Source organism: Orcinus orca, chromosome 13 (assembly GCF_937001465.1).
Source record: "Orcinus orca chromosome 13, mOrcOrc1.1, whole genome shotgun sequence".
NCBI lineage: Eukaryota > Metazoa > Chordata > Mammalia > Artiodactyla > Delphinidae > Orcinus > Orcinus orca.
Window position 1 is genome coordinate 60,352,125 of NC_064571.1, and position 23,827 is coordinate 60,375,951.

A 23,827-nucleotide genomic window follows, 5' to 3' on the forward strand; every position below is an offset into this window, starting at 1 on the left:
AAATGGGGATTATAATAGTACCTGCCTCATAGTATACTAAGGGTGAAATGGAATAATCATTGTAAAGCATTTAGCACATTTAGGGTTTAATACACATTAGTTGCCCTTATTTGTAGTGTTTACTCAGTAAATGTTGATTGTAAGAGCAAGTGAATATGAGAGAATAAAATTGCTTTCTGGTTTTAAAGAAATAGGGAAGTTTTTTGGTTTGTTCTCAAATCTAATCAGGGCAGTACTTACAGATTGTTTTGAGTCAGTTAGGCAATTTTGAATGGTTGTAGTAACCAGCAGCTAATTCAAAGATGCCAAATACTTTGGTGGTGGTTTTTGACTTCTCTCCCTATCGGTTTCTTCACTTTATCAGTTAAATCTATGATCTATGTTTGCATGTTTTTCCATTTTTAACCTCTTCATCCAGATTTTCTGGTCATTTTCAGTTGACTTAGTAGTTCAGTATGAGGGCATCATTTTTGTTTTGTTTTATTCATTACTTTCTCAGAATTCCATAATAGAGGAATCCAAGTAGACCAGTGAATAGTGACATTATTTATTATGTCACATCCAGTATTGGTGATTAAATCAGTATCACATTTTTCTCCAATGCTCTCAAGATATGGTATAAATGAACCTTTATGCAAATTAGCCATATTTCATTTTCTCTTTTATAAAGGCTGAAAAGCAAATCATATTTTCTACTTTTCATTAAGACTTCATGAATTCTGTAACTTTATTAACAAAATATCTTAACACATAGTAGGAAATTTACAAGTAAATGAATTTAAAAATATACATATGAGTCCCTAGCCTTAGGATAGCTGCTTTTTCATGTTCTCTTATTCTTACAGAACGTATACTCCCAGGAAGATAATGTTTTAAAAAGTGGAATGCCATATAAGTCCAACTAAATATGGTAAACTGAAAATAAACTACATTTAAATTCTCCTCTTAATTATTTTCAAATGCTAATATTCTCTACTGGAAAAAGAAATGGCTCAAAAAATATTGTCACATGCTTAAGAAAAAGTTTGTTTTCACATCTTCTAAGATGATGTGAAAGCCCACTGTACAGTTCAGAGATATTACATTTAATTTGGTAAAATAATTTAAAGCAGTGCTTCTGAAATTTTTAGTCTCAGGATCCCTTTATGGTCTTAAAAATTATTAAGGATTCCAATGAGCTTTTGGTTATATCACTTATAAATATCAATATTTATAGTACTGGAAATTTAAACTGAAAACTTTTCAAAACATTTATTTATTTCCAATAGTAATATACTCATTCCATGTTATCATAAAAAAAATTTGTGTGTATTAAAAAATTCCTCATCTTTAAGAAGCAGTTCAGGGACTTCCCTGGTGATCCAGTGGTTAAGACTTCACCTTCCAATGCAGGGGGTGTGGGTTCGATCCCTGGTCAGGAGCTAAGATCTCACATGCCTCATTGCCAAAAAACCAAAACATAAAACAGAAACAGTATTGTAACAAATTCAATGAAGACTTTAAAAATGGTCCACATCAAAAAAGTCTTTAAAAAAAAAAAGAACCAATTCAAATGCCACCTCTTAATGGCACCCTCTTTGCAACACCACTTTGTTCCTCTCATGAGACTTAGAAGCAGCTTTAGATATGTCAGTATAATACAGCAAACGTTTTGTTGAGGACCACAAATAACATTTTTTATGAAGAATAGCTGTTTTTTTCCTGAAACAAAATAATATTAGTAAGAAAGGTGGCATTGTTTTATATTCTTTGCAGATCTCCTTAACGTCTGGCTTAATAGAAGACAGCTGGATTCTCATATCTGTTACTAATCTGTTATGATATCATACATCTCATAGTCTCCAGAAAACTCCAGCGTTTCATTCTCAATGAAATAGTAAGAGTGAAAAAAGAAAGAAAAAGAGTGAATTAAGAGTAAAAAAAAAAAAAAAGTGCTTTAGGTTATGAAAATAGTTTTTTTACCTTGCAGACCTCTTACCGGACCCTAAAGGACCCCCAGGATCCCCAGACCCTGCTTTGAGAATTGCTGGTTTAGAGAGATGTTGCTTAGTTGATAATAATAAAGAAAACACTAATTGAGTACTTACTGTGCTCTGAAATACTATTCAAAGAAATAATTAATTGTATCTGCAGATAAACATTTTGACATAGGTACTATTGTAATTCCCATTTTGCTTAGGAAAATCAGAGTAACTTATCGAAGGCCACATAGCTTACAGTGGCAGAGGCAGGATTCAGATTCAGGCTGTCTTTGCTTCACAACCTGTCATCATTTTGCTATACTGCCTCTAGGTAGAAGTCCTGTCTTCTTAGAGCTAGTCCTTGAAGAGCTTTGTGAATAGGTAATACGTTTGACTGAAGTACCTTAATTTTTTTATCTGCAAAATAGGATTTGCAATTAGTTTATGGTTTTCCTGTCATTCACAAGTCCAGATTTAAAACTTTGTCACGTTTTAATACTTAAATTATTAAACTATCCTAATTAAAACATTTGATGGCTAAAGTCTATTCTATTAATTATATATACCAGCTAACCATACCTTTCAGTTTCTCTGGTTTTATGCTTTGATAATTCTGAGGGCAGTTTTTTCCACTATATATAGGAAGGGGAAATGATTAGAGGAGAGTAAATTTTCTGCTGAATCACTTTTACCACAGTAATCTGTCAGTAACCGTATTTCTATCTCGTTAGCTTTAAGAAGGCTATTGAGTTTCTGATGCTTGAAGAGTATAATATAGGAGGTATGTTGCATGAATTTGCAGTGAAAAGAAGTAAGGGAACTTCAGGAATGCCGTGAGTTCTCTCTTACGTTCCTGAATATCAAAGTTTTATAAATTGCTCCTAATGATAAAATCCTCGCACCTGGTCTGATACAGGCTTAGTATCCCAAAAGTGTAAATGTGTTTGCCAGTACACCACTGGAGAACAGATACTTCAGGTAAGTGAGTGTCTTCTGTGAAAGCAAAGTGCTACTACATTCATGTATTCACATCACATGCATGCATGCTTTTGCAGAGATCCAACACGTTGAGTTTCATTTTGTAGGATTGCCTGAGAGCATGATGTTTTTTTAAAGTGTGTCACCTTTCTTACATTAAGAAAAAGAAAATATAATTTCAGGTGTCAGGTAAAATATTCCAGGTAAAATTTAAATCCTGGAAACCCCTGACTATGACCCTGCAATTATTGTTTTGTCAGTCCCAGTTGTGACATTTCATGGTGGGTTGTCCTTTGTCTGAATTGGTATTTTTCAATAAACACTTGGATTTATTTTGTTCATTTAAAATACATGTATAAAGACATTAGCAACAGAAAATAGATACCTCATTAAATATAACCTGATGTTTTATGGTATAGCGATGATCGTTACAGCAAGTTTTTAGTGAATAGTAAAAAAGTGTTTTAAATTTATAGATAAGGTTAAAGTGATGAAAAATTGTACTTAGTATTTCTTTGCTTTATTCACATTATTTTTAATTTTTATTTTTCTCCTAAGGAGTCTTCTGAAGTCTGTTGAAGAAGAATTACATCAGCGGTAACTTTAATTTTTAATTAAGCTTAAAATATTTTGTTACAGATGAGTAAAGTCCTTTACCCCCTTCTCTATCATGTAGCCTAAGATTGTGTTGTTGTTGTTGTTTTAATATCCTGAATCCTGTAAAGACATAGAAATAAAATTCTGTCCTACAGTAGCCCTTCCTGCATTTTCTAAAATTTCTTCTTAAGCTGTTTTGGTGGTAAAGTCCATTTGGTAACAGTGGAATTATCCTTCTTTATCCTTAGAGGGCATGTGGCACATTTAGAAGATGATGAAGGGGATGATGATGAATCTAAACAGTAAGTTCTGTTTCCATTTTTGGTAAAAGAAAAAGTGTCATTTGACCTGATTTAGTAAATCTGGCAGCTTAATATTGAAGTAATTTTAATATCATTAATAATATAGTATCATGGGTTGTACCACAGTTTCTTTCCTTTTCTCTGTTCTAATTGTATTAGTCGGTTCGGGCATCCTTAACAAAATACCATAGACTGGTTTTTATTTCTCATGGTCTGGAGGCTGGGCTGCTGGACAGTTTAGTTCCTGGTGAGAGCTCTCTTCCAGGCTTGCAGGTGGCTGCCTTCTCAGTATGTCCTCAGATGGACTTTGCTCAGTGTGTGCATGCAAAGAGAGAAATCTCTCTCCCTCTTTTTATAAGGCCACCAGTCCTGTCTGATTAGGACCTCATTCTTATGACCTCAGTTAACCTTAATTACCTCCCAGAAGCACTATCTCCAAATACAATCACATTTCACTGTAAGCAGTCAGAAAGAACCAAGCCTCTCCTTCAGCACTTGGCTTAGAAATCTCCTCAGCTAACTATCCGATTTCATCCCTTGCAGATTTTCCTTCCACAAAACACTAGAACATGAACACAATTCATCCAAGTTCTCTGCCACTTTATAACAATGATTACCTTTCCTCCAGTTTCCAATAACTCGTTCATCATTTCCATCTTGAGGCCTCACCAGAATGGCCTTTAATATCCATTAAAGGACATTCTGTTAATGACTATTTGTGTATTCTCTAAGAAGATGGAAGCTTTCTCACCGGCCCTCCTCTTTTCTCATTGACCTCTTGCTCTTAACGTCTATACTTCTAGCATGTACCCCCAAACTCTCCTAGCCTTTACCTATTACCCAGTTCCATAACTGCTTCCACATTTTTATGTATTTATTACAATAGCACCCCACTTCTTAGTACCAAAATATGTCTTAGCTCAGGCTGCCATAACAAAATATCATGGACTGAGTGGCTTGAACAACAGAGATTTGTCACAGTTCTGGAGGCTGGGATGTCCAAGATAAGGTGCCCGCAGATTTAGTTCCCGGTGAGGGCCCTCATCCTGGCTTGTAGGCAGCTGCCTTCTTGCTGTGTCTTCACATGGCCTTTTCTCAGTCTGTGCACAGAGAGACAGAGAGAGATCGAGATCGAGATCTCTTCCTCTTCTTATAAAGCCACCAATTCTGTTGGATTCGCTCCCCACCCATATGATCTCATTTAACCTCAGTTACCTCCTAGAAGCCCTGTGTCCTAATACAAGCACATTGGAGGTTAGGGTTTCAACCTACAAATTTTGAGTGGACACAATTCAGTCCATAGCACAAGTTGATAAAAAAAGAACTTTGAAAAACATTTACAAAGACAGTAAAACATATCCTGTAGTTTAATGTTATAAATTAGTCAGTAATAGCTGTAATTATTACTACAGCTACAAAGAGTCTTACTATATAGTTGATTAAATTTCATCTGATATGTTTCAAATAAATAATTTGGATATAAATGTATTTTTGAGGGGAGAATATTTTCACTTACATAATTATTAATATTTAGTCCTTTTAGTTTTGGGGGTTTTGTTTTTTGTTTTTTGTTTGTTTTTAAAGAAAGATGCAGTTTCATGGTAGAGTGACAGAAACACCTGAGAAGCAGCTGGGGCATTGATTTTCCTTTCTACCTCACCACTCTGTGACCTTGAATCAGGTCACTTAACCTCTCTGGGCCTCAGTCTCCTCATCTGAGAGTATATGCTCCATAATCTTTTAATTTTTAGTACTTCTAAAACTCCAGTTCTGAGTTGTAAGGAATCTTAGCTTCAACCAAAAAATTCTGCCAGTAATTTCATAGAGTATGTATATAGCTTTTGATGAGCTTCATCAGAGATATTCCATATCTAACAGTAAAAATGAAGCTTACATTGTAATATATTTTTATATCATTTTGCTATTTTTCCTTAAACCAACTGTTGCTTGTGTTTTTATATTATTTACCTTTCAATTGATATAAATTGGAATTGTGGCTATCTTTTCCAGTTTTAATTACTAAAATAATATTTGAAAACAAGAAAGCATATCTAGGGCTTCCCTGGTGGCACAGTGGTTGAGAGTCTGCCTGCCAATGCAGGGGACACGGGTTCGTGCCCCGGTCCGGGAAGATCCCACATGCCACGGAGCAGCTGGGCCCGTGAGCCATGGCCACTGAGCCTGTGCGTCCAGAGCCTGTGCTCCGCAATGGGAGAGGCCACAACAGTGAGAGGCCTGCGTACCGCAAAAAAAAAAAAGGAAAGCATATCTACTCAGTTACTTTTGAATAATACTTCATTTAGCATAACTTGAACATTTCACAAAGTATTTTGAAAATCGCTCATAACCTTAGAAAAAGAAACTTGTTTATACAAAATTTTCTTCCATATCTTTAAAAAATAATCATATTTTAGTAATGATTTGTTTGTAAAATGACGAGTTCTGATTCTAAGTGTTTATGTTTTTATAGTTCAACCATGAAAGCAAAAGTTCCACCTCCTTTGCCACCAAAGGTAAGCAGATTTGTTTCTCGGTTTGAATTGTGTATGTGTGTCTGCCACTTTAATACTGTATTAATACTTACTCTGTGGCTTATTTAAACTTGGGATCCACAAAGAAAAGTCATGAAGAAGTTACTAACCATGATATAAGTAGACAATTGTGATTGTTTTTGTTTGTCTTTTTTAAATCATCCAACTTGTCATTTGGTGTTTATTCTAAATAATAAGTTCCAGAAATTTGTACATGAAAATGATTAAATTAATGGATTAGTATTTCACTTGGGTTAGGAAACTCATACTTTTAATAAGATTTTTTTCTTCAAAATCTATAATCTACTAGCAACTGATTAAGTTCATATGCATAGCAAATTCTAATTATAAAATGGACTGTTTATAAAATGAGTTGTAAGGTTTGAAATCAATTATAAATTGATTTATAAATGAGAATTGGAGTCTGACCAGTCTAGATATCCAATGTATTACTATATTTTGTTTTTATTTTACTTATAAGAAAATCACAATTCACCCAGGTAAATAGGACTGTTCTTGCTTGTTCAGTTTTACGTTAGCAGAAATACAGAGATCTGAATTTCAAAGAGATAAGTGCTGAGCAGTCTTCCTAATAAGGGACACATTATAAGAATTTATAAATTCTCCAAACCTTCAGCTGACTGAAGGTTTTTCCATTGTCTGCACAGAGTTCCCCAGGTATCCCATATTGCTGAGTTAGTATTCTCTCATTTGATAAAATTTTAATTGGCATCTTCTTCTGCCCCCTGTCTGAAAGATTAAGCATTAACATAAAAGATAATGAGTCACCTTAAAGAGACAGTTTAGATTAGCCTTGTAAGGAGCTGAACTTTGATTAGCCTGAATGTTTAAAATAAAAGGAGACTCATCTAAATTGGGGATCGTAAAGACCAGAATATTTTTATTTGGCAAATTTAAGTGGGCAGGCTTGTGCGGAATTAATAGAAACAGGTCTTTTTTTTTCCTGAGAAAATATTTTAGGTGTACATTTTTAGGATATATATTAAGATTACCTGAACCAGATAGTTGAATAATCCAATAAGAGTTGAAACTCAACTAGTAAACACAGTTTGCAAGCCTCTGATATATAATAATATTTACTTCAGGGCAGATATTCAGTATTTTTCATGTTTAATGAAACACGAATAATTTCATGTTTAATCATTGGTCTCCTTTTCTGTATTATTTCAGCCTAAGTCCATATTCATACCACAGGAAACTCATTCTACTGAGGATGATAATCAAGGAACAATCAAGAGATGTCCCACGGCAGAGAGCCCAGCAAAGCCCTCCCAAGTTCCACCTAGGCCACCGCCTCCCAGGTTACCTCCACAGAAGCCTGTTGCTTTAGGTAATGGGGGAAGGGAAGGTGAAATAAGAATGTTGCCAGGTTTTCATAATGTGTGAAATAAATGGAGGGACTCCTTTTAAGAGATTATTTGAAATTCCTTTGTGGAAGGGAGAAGGAAGGCAATGGCTCTAGAGATGTTTTCTGCTTTTTGCCTCATAGTTTGAAGTGTTTTTATGACAGGATTAGCTATGACCCAGTCTGGGATATTTTGCCTTTTCTTTCTCATTTCATATCTAGCCTTCCCTCTTTCGGAGAATCGTTTGTACCCAATTCGTTATATATCTAGAGTGTGGCAACAAAAGAAATTAAACTCTGAACCAACAAGGAAAATGTGTTTGGTCCTAGGCTACTACTGTTTTAGAAAAAGAAGAGGATACCTTGCCTGACTCCTTTATTTTATTTCATTTAATCATTTTTAGAAAAATGATTGTCAGTATTTGCTAGGTATTTGCCTCCAAAGTAATACTAGAAGGTACTGTTTTAATACTGTAAAGTGTCTTGTGTGTTATGCAAAAGAAGCAATTAAAAAAAGAGCAACTAATGTTTCTTGGATAACAGACTATAAATTGCCCCTTTCCTGAAAGTACTTATGTATTCAGTATTTCTTTTCTTTTTAACACAAATATATGTACTTAGATACAGCCTGAATTTTAATTTGCATATGTGAAAGAAATAGAGATAAAAGTAGAAGAACATATATATAAAAGACTTTTTACAGTAGTAAATATTCTGATAGGGTAATCCCAAATGAAGGCTGAAACTGTCCCAGAGATAATATTTTTTGTTTCCTACTTGATAATTTTCTGAATGAAAATTTTCATAAAAATTAATCCTTTTCTAATATATTTAAATATATCTTACTGAAGGAAATGGAGTGAGCTCCTTCCAGTTAAACGGTGAACGAGACGGTTCATTACAGAATGACCACAGAGGCACAAACCTTGCGAGGAAAGAAAAGAAAGATGTACCAGTAGGTATTTATATTCATAAGCTCTACTTATATGTGTTTCCTTTTTCACTATTAAATTAGTTTTGCAGTTATAATTGATGGAACTCTAGCAATTATATAGTTTAAATTTGTATGTTTATATTTTAATATATGAATTATAATGATAATAGATTGTTTAAATCTTGAAAAAAATGACTTCGCTATGGTAAACGTGAATGAAAGCTTTCTACTCTTCAAATTATTTAGGCCAATTTGTTATATTGCATATTATAAAATGTGACCTCTGCATACAGATAAACACTTAGTATTCTTATGATTGTTGAGAAAATATTATTCTTGTTGATTAGAATGATTCTTATACATTGCTTTTACAGTCTAATGAACTTACTGAAGGAAGGACATGGACAGATAAGGAAAGCCATAGCTTCTACCTCAGGACAAATTTCTGTTACATAATTTGTGATATTACTACTCTTACTCAAATAAAATAGCTAACAAGGGAGAAAAATTAAGATTATTTTCTAGTAGATATAAGATATCACTTTAGGAAAGGTGAAGTTAGCCTTACCAGCTATTCCTGTTACAAATGTTAGATAAAACACTATGACATAACTACTAAAACATAAATAGAATTTATCAGGGAGATTAAAAATTGTTAACATTTGTAAAGAATTTACTCTTAATCATCAGGCAACATTTGTCCATCATCATAGAACTTAAAACAAAACAAAAACAAATCCTTAAAATTCCCAATTCAGCGGTTGCCAACAAGATCACAAGACAGTATTTTGGGGGAAGTTTTTGTGTATAATGACATTGGTTATTTTTCTAGAAATTTACAGGACATATGGTTATGTGCATACAGCTATACTTTGTGCACTAAGCACATTGCTAGAGGCTTTTGTTCTGTATCTTTCATAAGATTTCACTATAGATATGACATACCATTTTTTATAATTCAGTTAAAGCACTTGACTGGGGTTATGCATTGTAATTTGTGAAACTTAAGACATTTTTAACAAAAGTGAAATGTCCTGTAGGAATAATAGGATTTATGAAGTCTGTCCAACTGAGTAGTGCCTTTTTGCTTTCATCAGTTTAAATTTTAGCAGCCCTGCTAATGTAGTAGTATAAAAATGCAGCCTAATGATTTTGCAACACAGTATAATAACCTTTGAGAGATGAATACATTTTTTAATTTATGCACTTTTAATTCACTTTTTCTATTACCTTATTTTATCAGGATAAGGAACTAGTAATTAAACTAACAGTCTCAATAATTCTGAAATAAATATGTCATGACTGTATCAGGATAAACAGTATCCCTGGTATATTGAAACATGATTACAGTTTGTGCAGCTTCTTGAAATTATTTACAGCCAATTCTGTCGGTACTTAAGTTAAATCTGACAGAACATTCAGAGCTCCCTAATTAAAAATGATGTTTTGCTAAAATAGATGATATGTGATAAAAAATAAGTACATAAATCATCTGCAAAATGGAAAAAAATGATCAGAAATTGATGGCAGTATTAGGCTGTACATCCTCATAAACATATCTACAAAGTAAAATTTCATAGTCTTAATTTTAGAAATGTCTAAAAGTTACTCATGTAAGTAGTACTACACAGAATATTTCATTTGTATCATGTATATGAAATCAATTAACAGTAGCTTTTTAATTTTGGTCTCATTTAAACAATTCTGATTTATATGAGATTGAGAAAAAATTATAATGTCATTCCTTAAAACGCTGTTAAGATTAACCTCAAAAGAAACCTAGACTTTCATTAAATTTACGTTTAAATTATAATCTCTCCCAAGGAGATTCCTTCTCCAGGGATAAATCATATACCCCAGGAATGTAGCCCCTTGGAGAAATTTCTGGTACTGTTGAGAATATTGTAATAGATGAGCGATGTGCTGTTTTTCCTCTCCTTAAATTATCAGTATACTATGACCAATGATTCATGCATTTGAGTCCATCAAAATTTAAAACTTCACTTGACAAAACACTCTGTAAACAAGGTTAACATAATGTGCAGACTAGGAGAAAACATTTGTAATATATATATAACAGATAAAGTATTTAAGTCTAGATATATAAGGAGCTCCAACAAATAGATAAGAAAAAGGTAACTCAGTTAAAAAAAAAAAGGGGGGCGGGGGTGGGAAGAATTCACAGAAGAGGAAAAACTGTTTTTTAAAAAGATTCTCAACCTTCCTAGCAATCAGTGGCATGCAAGTTAACGAGAAACACAGGAGAAAACATTTTTTACTCCTGTAAAAACTGTTATCAGTTTGAGAACATTAAGTGTCTGTGAGACCATAAGGAACCAGGACTCTCGTACATTGCTGGTGGGAGCGATATGAAGTGGGCACTTGGAAAGGCAGTTTGGCAGTCAGTATCCACTAAAATGTAAAGGTACAGACCCCGTATTCCAGAAGTTTCACTTCTCACAACATATCCTTAAAAAAAACATTCACACATGTAGTAAGGTATGTGCAAGGGTGGTCATTTCCACATTGTTGTTATAGTAAAAATTTGAAAATAATTTTAAATATCCAATAACAATTAGGGAATTGCTAAATAAAGTATGTTATATTCATACTGTGCTGCAGTTAAAGCAAATGAGTCAATGTACTTATGCTGTCCAAGACCCAATGTTAAGGCAAAGAACAAGTTGATAAACAGTGAATAACTGTTTATGTTCTAAAACACACACAAAAACAGTATTTCTGTGGGGACATGTATATAAATATGTGCAAAAAGGTCTGGAAGGATACACAAATACATGAGTACATATAATTGCCTAGAGAAAAGTTTGGAAGGATACACAATAAACCATTTTGGGGGGGCAGGTACTAGGAATAAGTGGAGTGTGAAAGGATTATAGGGGACTTCAGTATTATCTATAATGTTTTGTTTGACCAAGAGAATGTATTCATGTATTTTATTCTGATACATGTGTTTGAAATACAGTACTGATATACCAAACAACAAGAAGTATAATCATGCATGTGTTCTTTTTCTAGAAGCCTATTAGTAACGGCCTACCCCCAACACCTAAAGTGCATGTAAGTATAAATACCAAATAGGTTAAGTTCTCAAACTAAATACAATGACAAATAATTGCTTGAATGTGTACCTTTGGTTGGATTTTTTTGCCTGTTTGAAAGAATCCATTATTATTGAAAAAAACTAAAAGATTGCTAATTTACATATTAATTGATTATATCTGAAAAGTAACTTTTCAAAAGAAAATTACGATAAATTATACATTTTAAAAAGCTGCTTTATTCAAAAATTATTAATATTTTCTTTGCACATATTTTTGAAGGAATGTGAAAAATGCACAGTTATCAAAAACATAGAATTTTAGAACTAGAGGGAACATTGAAGGAGCATCTGGCCCAAACTCTATTTTTTGCCCATGAATGAAACTGAGATCCAAAGATCTTAGTCACCAAGATCACAAAACAGCACCCAACTCTAACCAGACCTAGAACTAGAACGTAAATGTCCTATGTTATAGTCCTTGTAGGTTTTTTATATCTATATATACCATGCTGTCCTTTTTAGGATTAAAATGATATTAACTCAATGTAATTTTAGGTTAGTATGGATAGAACTACATTTTCGCTGATACAAATCTCTAATCTAAAACCTTATGTAATACTAGTTTAGACAATGTCCATAATTTTTCTGGTTTTTAACCTCCCAACTCTACTATTTAGCCTTTTTACTTTTTAACTCTACCTTTTAATTAGTATAAAGATCTAAATAATCATACCTCATTTTACAAAAAGAAGTTTTGAGTCCTGAGGCTAGAGATTTATGTATACAATAGGGATGAGATTTCTTGTTGGGCTACAAGATGAAATTCCTTTATCAGGTATACAGTTGACAGGGAAGAGCTGATAACTATGGACCAACTATACAAACTAGCTTTAGGTTGGGACTGGTTTGATTGTTTTGTACCTCATTTTGTCATTTGGATTTTTAAGGGGTTTAGCAATACCTTAATATGTGAATTTTGGTACCTATCTTAAAGGATAATTATCAGGGTTAGTTAAGTGATATAATTTCTGCCCTACACCATAAAAACATTTTTTATTGGTCTCCTACCCCCTGGTGGTATTGCCAGGCTATTGTTCTTTTCTGGGGACTAAAATCTTAAAAATACTGGTTGGGGGGCTTCCCTGTGGCGCAGTGGTTGAGAATCTGCCTGCTAACGCAGGGGACACGGGTTCGAGCCCTGGTCTGGAAGGATCCCACATGTCGTGGAGCAACTAGGCCTGTGAGGCACAACTACTGAGCCTGTGCGTCTGGAGCCTGTGCTCCGCAACGAGAGGCCGAGATAGTGAGAGGCCCGCGCACCGCGATGAAGAGTGGCCCCCCGCTTGCCACAACTAGAGAAAGCCCTCGCACAGAAACGAAGACCCAACACAGCAAAAATAAATTAATTAATTAATAAACTCCTACCCCCAACATCTTCAAAAAAAAAAAATACTGGTTGGTAGGTTTCTGTGAGTAAAAAGGAAATCTTAAGATTTAATATTTTGATTATTTTGTGTTAATATTTTTAATCCACTGTAGTCAACAGTAATCGCTCACAGTATTATCTCCCTGTTGGTAAAGAAAACATTCCTGCTCTAAAGTGATGCATGATGCTGTCCTTACCACATATTTCTGTATTCTTTTTTCCCCAAGTTTTTGTTTGTAAAAGTAATTAAATGGGTAAGCTTTCTTGTATTTTTTTATTCTAACCAGAACAATAATTTCAAAATTAACATCTTACTCTTTGAATATCAAAAAACGTTCAAATGAGTGATATTATTTTTCACTATAAGGTATTTATTATCTGAAAGGTTTGTAAATAAGCTTGATAAATAAATATTAACATCAAAAACTAAAGCTTTTTGTTGAATCCTTCCAGGGAAAATAATCAGATTGCTCAACTTTTTTTAAAAGTACATCTCTGTTTTGAGATTAAAGTCCGTATATGAATTTCAAATCAACCATACCTTTTCCACTTTGTAATATTAAATTCAGTGCTTAGTGCTATTTTTAGGCTCATGAAACCAAGTAAGAAAATTTTCACCTTTGTAGAGATTATGATTTCCTTCTTACCAGAGAATATTGTATTACTCTTAATGTGGGACATGTAAGTAATTCTTCTGTAAGCAATTATTGTGCAGAATTAGTTGCTATTACTGCTTTGTTTATTTGAGAAGATAGGAAGAATAAAATGATTATTCTAAGTAAAATCTTATATCATTTGACAGTTGTGCCTGAAACCTTTGTGATACCACTGTAAGGCAATGACTAGGACTCGTTAGATTTATTTGGTTATTTTTTGTTTTTTCCAGATGGGTGCATGTTTTTCAAAGGTTTTTAATGGATGTCCCTTGAAAATTCACTGTGCAACATCATGGATAAACCCAGACACAAGAGGTAGTACTATATATTTTTATCTGTTATCTTTCTGATTGTTTAGTGTTTTCATGAGACCAGGAAAGCACTCAGTTTTAATCACTTTCTGCATACCTTTCTGAAGAAAATTTTGTTACAATTTAGAAAGAAATGTTTTTAAGGTAAATATGTTTCTCTATGTTATTAGCAGTGTTTGAGGTGACACATGGTATTAAAATTTCACTGTGTAGTCACCATATCGATATACTGAAACCATATACTCTGTGCCATCTGTCTTTATAAAGATACACGTAGAGATATGTACAAACGTACGGTCTCTCCTTCTCTCTCTCTCTGTCTCTCTCTCACTCACACACACACACAGAGGTATTCTTACTAAATCTTTCAAAAATCCAAGCTGTAGGTACTTTTATTTCACAGGTGAAGAAAATGACACTCAAGAGAGGTTCATTGGGCTTCCCTGGTGGCACAGTGGCTGAGAGTCCGCCTGCTGATGCAGGGGACACAGGTTCGTGCCCTGGTCTGGGAAGGTCCCACATGCCGCGGAGCGGCTGGGCCCGTGAGCCATGGCTGCTGAGCCTGCGCGTCCGGAGCCTGTGCTCTGCAATGGGAGAGGCCACGGCAGTAAGAGGCCCGCGCACCGCAAAAAAAAAAAAAGAGAGAGAGGTTCATTGTTTCACAGCCAATCGGTAGTAGAGCTGCAGTTTGATCCCAGTTCAGTCCTGTCTGACCACAAAGCTTATGCCTTTAATCTCCCAGTACTAATCCTAAATACTGTGCATTATAGGAATGTTCTTGGCATTCTAAGTTGTTCTCAGGATACTTCAGTTTAGCCTGGAGAAGTTCTTCACCTGCTGTTTTATATTATCATAAAAACTGATCAAACAGAACCATGGCCAAACTTCTGATATCTTCTAGAAGATATTGAGTACCCTAGCAAGCGTCCCAGTTTTAGTTAACTTTTTAAATAGGCTGTAGTCAGATCTTGGTTTTTCTGATGTCATGTTTATAATAATAGCCCATCTGCAAAAATACTTTGCGTCTGTATCAGCTGGTCTTGATTTGCATTCTGTATGTCAGTTGCACGTGATCCCCTCCAAGAGGGAATTTAGAAAAGTTGCTGCAGATTCTCTGCCAGTCCTTAGCACCCTCTGATGAGTGAGGAGTCCTAGCATGCCATTCTTCAAAACCTCTTTTCATAAAATTTTCTTCACTGCTTTGAGGCTAATATTTGCATATAACTCAATTCCTTGAGCTAGAGTTTCTAACTACTTATTTGCATTAAAATAAAAAATACTGCTTACAGACCACAGTAATTCTTTTTTCATATATTAATACATATATACTTAATTTTAGATTATATAAATTCTTTTAAAGAGTATTTTATATATCAAAATCAGTGGATTACTTTTGTCATTTCAGATCAGTACTTGATATTTGGTGCTGAAGAAGGGATTTATACCTTGAATCTCAATGAACTTCATGAAACATCAATGGAACAGGTATGTTATTTTGTATTTTTCCTTTTTTTTTTAATTCTTAAGTTATTGTACACAGACACTAAACAAGAAATGTTTCAGTGCTATGATTTGTTGCCTCTTTTGTTCGTAAAACCTTCCTAGAGCATATTCTATTCACCAGGTGCTAAAGACACACAAGATTAGTCCTCACCTTTAAGTAGCTCATGATCTAATAGATGAAACAAACATGTAAACCAATAACTGCAACACACTTCGAGTTAGATGTCACAGGAGGAGTGAGTACAAAGTATAAGCCACAGAGGTGGTATCACTAGCACCTCCTGTGGGGAGATGAGAAGGAGAGAGACATTTAAGATGGACCGTAAATGATGATGAGTAGAAGGTTAGAGGATAAACATGAAAGCGCATGGCAAGCATGGGGAACTATGAATGGATAATTCGATTGGAGTATAGAATGAGTGTAGAATAGTAACAATAAATGAAGGTGGATGGGTAGGCGGGTGCCAAACCCCAGAGCTTTGTGTAACATGCTGATGATCAGATCTGTGTTTTAGAAATATCTGTTTGCATTGTGGTGAGAGGTGAGACTAGAGATTATGGTTAAACGATAAAGAAGTGTTTAGTCAGAGCAGAAGTGGAGAGGACAGAGGGGGAAAAATGGGGTTTGGAATTGTATGGGGACATTTTTGATTGTCACAATGACTTAGAGGAAGCTTTTGGCATTTAGTACCCAGAGACCAGAACTGCTGAACAACCTACCCACAAAAATGATGATAATGATGATGGTATTAATAGCCAATACCTGTATAAATCTTATTACGTGCGAGGTACTGTTTTTAAATGCTATTAATCTTCACAGTGACTCTTAGAAGTAGATACCATTATTATTCTCATTTCAGATGAGAAATCTGAGGCTCAGAAAGTAGCTTTTCAGAGATCCCACAGCTGTTAAGTGGCTGAACTGGGATATGGACCCAGGCGAGCTTGCTCCAGAGTCCATGTCCTTAAATACTTCACCATACTGCCTCTCCCGCTTGTACCACTTCTATAGAGAAACACAGGACTTAGAGAATTAAGGAGCTAGAATTGGCCAGACTGAATGACCAGTTCAACAAGGAGGTTAAGAAGTCTAGGTTGGGGCTTCCCTGGTGGCACAGTGGTTGAGAGTCCGCCTGCTGATGCAGGGGACGCGGGTTCGTGCCCTGGTCCGGGAGGATCCCGCATGCCGTGGAGCGGCTGGGCCTGTGGGCCATGGCCGCTGAGCCTGCGCGTCTGGAGCCTGTGCTCCACAGCGGGAGAGGCCACAACAGTGGCCACGTACCGCAAAAAAAAAAAAAAAAAGGAAAGGAAGAAGTCTAGGTTGACTTCAGTTTTCCAACTTGAGTGACTGGATGAGTGACAGTACAACTTGGCAGGATGTGGTATACAGAAGGAGAGGTCAGTTTGAAGGGAATAATGATGCATTCAGTTTGGTAACATTGAGTTTTGGGTGCCTGTGAGATGTATGACTAATTCTCCATTATTAATATAAATCGATTACAAATAAAATAGAAAAATCCGTAAGTAATGATAATTTCTTCAAAACTAAACATTTCCATCTTTTCTCATCACAACATTTTTTTTTTTTTTTTTTTTTTTTTTGCGGTTTGCGGGCCTCTCACTGTTGTGGCCTCTCCCGTTGCGGAGCACAGGCTCCGGACGCACAGGCTCAGCAGCCATGGCTCACGGGCGCAGCCGCTCCGCGGCATGTGGGATCTTCCTGGACCAGGGCACGAACCCGTGTCCCCTGCATCGGCAGGCGGACTCTCAACCACTGCGCCACCAGGGAAGCCCATCACAACGTTTTTTAAACAGATTTTCTAACAAGATCCTTAACTGATATACTTACTCTAAATCTTAATCTGGAAGGAGGTATACAGTGAAGTGGCTGAAAAACACATATGAAATAGGGAAAAAAGAAAAGGATCTTGTTATTTATAATAATTAGTAAATAACAGTCAAAAGTGGTAAATTTTTTTGGATATAATAAGATACCTAAAAATCATAGTACTGGTAACAATATTAATTGTAAGGAACAAGACCAATGTCATGTTTACATGGGGTAAGCATTTATCAACCTAATTTAAAGGGCTGTTAAGTGAAGGTACCTTCAACCCCCCCCATTCCCACTCTGCAGTAACTCCCCTTCTTAGGTGCTTTAGCATTTGAAATTACATTATTACGGTAATATTTACTGAGCTAAACATGCCCATCAAGGTGAATGTTTTCCCTCCCAGAGGAAGCCTATAAGAGTAGAGAACACGTATGTGTGAGATCTTAAGTTTTTCCATCTTCCTGTGAAATTGATTATTAGGCTGGTTTTCTCTGTACTGTAAGGAAAGAAACTGGGTGGCATGAGTCTGCTAGTTAGGGGAAGATGCTGAAAGGTGAGAAAATGACACAGAACAGGGTCTTGATTTACAAATCTTTTTCTGCTGTTATTATTTATAGCTAGCATTTATGGAGTGCTCAATGTATGCAAGTCTTCTAAGCATCTTACACCTACAAGGAACATCGTGTTCACTCACCGCAGCAACAGTGTTTGGATAGGAGCTCCATTTTACAAATAAGAACACTGAGACACAGAAATAAGTCAGTTATCCAAGGTCACAGAGTCAATGAGAAAGCAGCTGTCTAAATCTAGGCAAAATGCAGAACCTACTCTTCCTTTTTTTTTTTTTAAAATAAATTTGTTTATTTTATTTATTTTGCGCTGTGTTGGGTCTTTGTTGCTGTACGTGGACTTTCTTTCGTTGCAGCAAGCGGGGGCTACTCTTCGTTGCGTTGCACGGGCTTCTCATTGCGCTGGCTTCTCTTGTTGTGGAGCACGGGCTCTAGGTGCGCAGGCTTCAGTAGTTGTGGCACATGGGCTCAGTAGTTGTGGCTCGTGGGCTCTAGAGCGCAGGCTCCGTAGTTGTGGCTCACAGGCTTAGCTGCTCCGCGGCATGTGGGATCTTCTCGGACCAGGGCTCGAACCCGTGTCCTCTGCGTTGGCAGGTGGATTCTTAACCACTGTGCCACCAGGGAAGTCCCCAGAACCTACTCTTCTTAAGCACTATATAGCTTTACTAAACTGATTATTTCATCCAGAGCCTATTTTGCTAAGAGAAGTAGGCATTAGAAATCTAGAAAAGCTTTAGAGTTTTATTAAACGTGGCTAAAAATGAAAATCCGAAGTGAAAATCCAACACTTAATAAAACTTTGCATAAATACTCTTCCATTGTCCCTATGTTTATATTACCAAAGGAATTTGTGTCTTACCCTGGTACTTTATATATGCTTGTATTAAATAAACTCACTTATATTTACAAATATATAGTCCCATGATAAATTTTTTTGGTTTGGTACTTGTAGTACTTTGTAAATATGTATTTTTATGGAAATAAACTCACTTCAACACTGAATTAAATAAAAATCAGTTTCTTGCTACTTTGGTAACATGTACTGGTATGTGACTTGGAATTAGTCATTGCCCTTTTTTTTATCTGCCTAATTTTCTCAATATCGCCAATGAATTCTCAATTCTTCTGTGAAACTTTTATGAGAGCATAAAGCAGGAAATGTTGTTTATGTTCTTGCAGTCTGAGGCATGGTTATAGGCAAGTTTTCTAAAATTAAAAACCACTTGGTGGGAGGACTTCCCTGGTGGCGCAGTGGATAAGACTCCACACTCCCAATGCAGGGGACCCAGGTTCGATCCCTGGTCAGGAAATTAGATCCCACATGCATGCCTCAACTAAGAGTTCACATGCCACAACTAAGGAGTTGGTGAGCTGCAAGTAAGGAGCTCAGCTGCTGCAACTAAGGAGCCCACATGCCACAACTAAGGAGCCTGCCTGCCACAACTAAGACCCGGCACAACTAAATACATACATACATACATAAATATTTTTTTAAAAAACCCACATAGCAGAACTTCCCTGGCAGTCCAGTGGTTAGGGCTCTGCGCTTCCAATTCAATGGGATTGAATCCATTGAACCCAGGGGGCATGGGTTCAATCCCTGGTGGGGGAACTAAGATTTCACAAGCCACGCAGGACAGCCAAAAAAAAAAAAAAAAAACATAGCAGTGCCACATTTTACTGGCTTGGAGACATTAGGTGTTTTATGTGGGTACATTTTGCAAATAAATGAAACAGGTTTTATTAAAAATAGTTTTTACTTTGTTTCTCACCCTTTTATTATTACTTCTGTTTTAATTATTTAGGACCATCATTGTGACTTTTAAAGGCTTTTTTAACGTAATGTCCTTAGAGGCCTTGATATGTTTCATCATTAGTCTCTTCCTTCTTTCCGTTCCCTACCCTCATCCCAGTCTGTTTTGGAGTAACCTAGTAGGAATTGGCAGGGCAAACCGAGCAGCCAAACTTGTTAAATCACAATGCTTAATTACATTCATCAGTGGTTCTCAAACTTCAATATGCAACAGAATCACCTGGAGGGCTGATTAAACCGTATATTGCTGGACCCACCTTTAGAGCTTCTACTTCAGTAGCTCTGAGATGAGGTCCAGGAATTTGCATTTCTCATTTCTAACAATGCCGGGTGATGCTGATGGTGCTGGTGCAATGACCACTTTGAGAACCACTGATATGCGTATGAAATGTGTTAATGAGAGCAGTTGTTTTTTTTCCTTCAAAGTATATGTTTCATGAAATCCCCTTCTTTACCCTAAATACTAATCACCTTAAAGCTTACAGAGAGGTGTCTCCCAGTTCTTATGTGCTAGATTTCAGTAATGAATTCCATATATATGTCCTTTATGATTTATAAGTTTTCATCATATTCTCTCTTGGCCTTTTTTTCCTCCATACCTACTATTTCCACATCCTGTGTTTCACTACACCGTGATCCTTTTTTCTCTTCTGCTCCAAAAGCCATGCATGTCCATATGCCTAGATAAGATCGTTTTTTGGAAGTACACAGGAGAGTCTTAATTATTTAAAACCCCAGAACCAAAATAAAGGAATAGACATTGTTTGAAAATGTCCTTTTCCCTGTGTAGTTTGGGATTATGTAGTCCTAACCATAAGGAGAGTGGAGCTAATCATGTCATGTTGGAACTTAGATAATGAAATTACACTGCTAATTTATTTTTCTTCCATATAAATATGTATGTGTAGCATCTTGTTTTACTTGCCTTATAAAATGAATTTCTATTAAAAATAAGTTTCTTTTTTAAGAACTGGCCTAATGATATGATAGCTACATGGTTAATATGTACATATTTACACTGCTATTATCTATTATCCTTTGTAAACTTTGTGCTTTTTTTTTTTTTAAATCAGCTATTCCCCCGAAGGTGTACATGGTTGTATGTAATGAACAATTGCTTACTATCAATATCTGGTAAGTCTTTCAGTTTTTAAATACCTTACAGTTGCTCCTATTTATGTTATCAGCTTTTATGACATATATTTTTCTCTGCAGGTAAAGCTTCTCAGCTTTATTCCCATAATTTACCAGGGCTTTTTGATTATGCGAGACAAATGCAAAAGTTACCCGTTTCTATTCCAGCACACAAACTCCCCGACAGAATACTGCCAAGGTAACTGTACATTTAACTATGTTTTCATCCTTAGAGATAATATGTTAATTCATTCTAAAAAATAGATATACTACAGAAATTGAAAAAGCACGGGTTTGTAGAAATCACGTGTAATGAAAAACTGTAAGAAGTAATGTATTTTTACAAGTGTTTATCACATTCTTCTAAAATTTTCTGCTTTATACTTTCTACTTATATCAAGCATTTTCTTTCTGAGTTTTTAATTTTTTTTCTACAAGGTTAAAACTATTTTTTTTCCTGTAATTTGCTGGTAATTTTATGTCACATATAGTGTTTTTGACTTATTTGTGTCAGTCTGAATAAAATGAATTTTCTCCAGGTAGTTTCTAAACTTAGAAAATTTAAGTGAGTTATTAAATGAAGATTTTTGTTAGAAGATAATTACTACTTAGAAATCGAGATTTTTGCTTTTCTACTTTCAGGGATTTTTAGTTATGTTCTTTCTTCTTTTTGGTTATTATTATATTGGGCCTCATTTGTTGAGTAAAAATCTTTTGAGTTTGGTATAAACTGTATTTTACAAAAACTTTATAATGTAACCATTCTTCCTTTACAATATTAGTTGTAAAGCAACTAATGTAGAACCTTAACTTTTAAGTACCTTGAAAATCTATTGTTGTTAATTGCTGAGTTTACAGTATAGCTAACATTTGCCCCTTCGTGCACAAAAACTTTTAAAAGATTAACTTTTGGATGAAAATCATTTTAAAATACACTGTAAGCTTTTCTGTCTTTAAAATAGATTACACTGAGTTTAACTGGATCTTTTCATGGTGACTTAGTTATGATTATGAACTTGATTTATTACATTTGTATTATAATATCTGTAGTTGGACTTAGGGATGTTGCTCCTATAACTAGTCAGGAAGTTTCTTTCTTCCTGTACAGTTTATGTGCCCCTCTTTTTCTCCCAGCTGCCACTTTGTGCTGTTATTTTTCTGCCTACTTAAAGTATGACTCCATTCAGGTTTCTAACTTGATAATCCTAAATTCCTGTCAGCACGGAAACTGACCTCCAAGCTTTAAAAGTAAAGAGCCCCCAAAAAATGTAAGGCACATAAATGTTAATGCATTAACTTTTTGATATCGTTTTGTCAGAATAGAGACCTATTCTTACATCAGTTTGTGGCTCATCTTTTTACTTTCTCAGTGGTGTCTTTTGGTAAACCAAAGTTAATAATGTATTAAACAAATTCATTCAACAAATTGAATGCCACTCATAGTTTGAGGTGCTAAGGATATAGCAGTGAAAGAAATATCAATTTAAGTTTATCAGTATTTTCCTGTATGATTTATTTTTGCATTTTTAAAAGAAATCCCAGGACTTCCGTGGTGGTCCAGTGGTTAAGACTTTGCCTTCCAATGCAAGGGGTGTGGGTTCCATTCCCCACGGGGAGCACATGCCTTGCGGCCAAAAACACAAAACATAAAACAGAAGCAATATTGTAACAAATTCAATAAAAAGACTTAAAAAAAAAAAAGAAATCCCAAGGTCGTATTCTAAAATGTAAATATTTTATAGTTTTGTTTTTCATATTTAAATCCTTAATCCATTTGGAATTGATTAGGGGGAGTTGAGAAAGATATCCAATTTATTCTTATTTTTAATAGATGATCTGTTATGTCAGGACCAGTTTTTAAACAACTCATCTTTTCTCCACTGAACTGTAACAGTACTATATTTTCATATACTAACTTTGCCTACATGTATTATATATTCATTTCCATTTCCATTTCCATTTAGGAAATTTGCTGTATCAGCAAAAATCCCTGAAACCAAGTGGTGTCAGAAGTGTTGTGTTGGTAAGTAAACTGTCCAAAATCATGTAGCTCTCCTGCTTTGCAGAGTGGGTAAGAAGATGCTGTGAGGCACATTTTTAAATCTAGCATAAAACAGTACTCCAGGACGTTCTGCCAGTAATAGTTTATTTTTCCCTTTTAAATAAAATACATATATTGGTCATTCTATGTTCATATAGTACCTTACACATGTAGTTGTTTTGCAGATAATTTATTGACTAGATAAATGGAGAATGACTTTATTACAGTACTTGATCACATCCTGTTCTCTAAGGAGCCTGTTACTGATCGTTCACCATTTTGCTTTGTAATGGCTTATGAGGCTACATTTATTCACTCAGCATACTTATTATTTATTCTCATACCTTTAATAGATGAAACGTTATGCTTGTGATGTGAAGGTTATAGTCTCCCTGATCACACACCACTAGCCAAAGTCCTCCCCAACCCCCGTAACAACTAGCTGGTTGATTTGCATTTAGGGAAAACCAAAAACAGTTTCCTTTCCTCCCTTAAAAAACTCTGAGGCAATTCAGTTTTATTATTTGTAAACCTGTTATCTTGAGATTTGATTAATGTCTTCATGTAGTGCGGCCCAAAGCATTACTGCCTCTGAACATGACTACCAAAAAGCACCCTGAATCACCTGCCCCTACATGTGCTGCAGCTATCAATTTGGGAAGTTCTCCCCAAACCTACTTAGACCCTTTCTTCAGGATCTTGCTAATCTCTCTGCTACCACAAGACCTCAAGTTCTTCTTCCCGCCCCCAGGCCCCATAAGGACCAGCATTTTCACTTGGGAATACAAATAAAAATCCTACAAGTGATAA

The 23,827-nt window shown here is 35.3% G+C and overlaps 1 protein-coding gene across 4 annotated transcripts in view; it reads left to right on the plus strand.

The window, feature by feature from the left end:
- The window catches only part of MAP4K3 (mitogen-activated protein kinase kinase kinase kinase 3), a 189,864-nt gene that overhangs the window by 151,405 nt on the left and 14,632 nt on the right, over positions 1-23,827 (plus strand). For all 4 annotated transcript variants that reach the window (XM_049695821.1, XM_004265028.3, XM_049695822.1 and 1 more), the window contains 11 exons: positions 3,498-3,536; positions 3,785-3,838; positions 6,309-6,351; positions 7,561-7,720; positions 8,587-8,690; positions 11,706-11,747; positions 14,043-14,127; positions 15,529-15,608; positions 20,916-20,976; positions 21,058-21,175; positions 22,941-22,999. In XM_049695821.1, the coding sequence (XP_049551778.1) occupies positions 3,498-3,536; positions 3,785-3,838; positions 6,309-6,351; positions 7,561-7,720; positions 8,587-8,690; positions 11,706-11,747; positions 14,043-14,127; positions 15,529-15,608; positions 20,916-20,976; positions 21,058-21,175; positions 22,941-22,999 (845 nt within the window). The remainder of the gene's footprint in view (positions 1-3,497; positions 3,537-3,784; positions 3,839-6,308; positions 6,352-7,560; positions 7,721-8,586; positions 8,691-11,705; positions 11,748-14,042; positions 14,128-15,528; positions 15,609-20,915; positions 20,977-21,057; positions 21,176-22,940; positions 23,000-23,827) is intronic.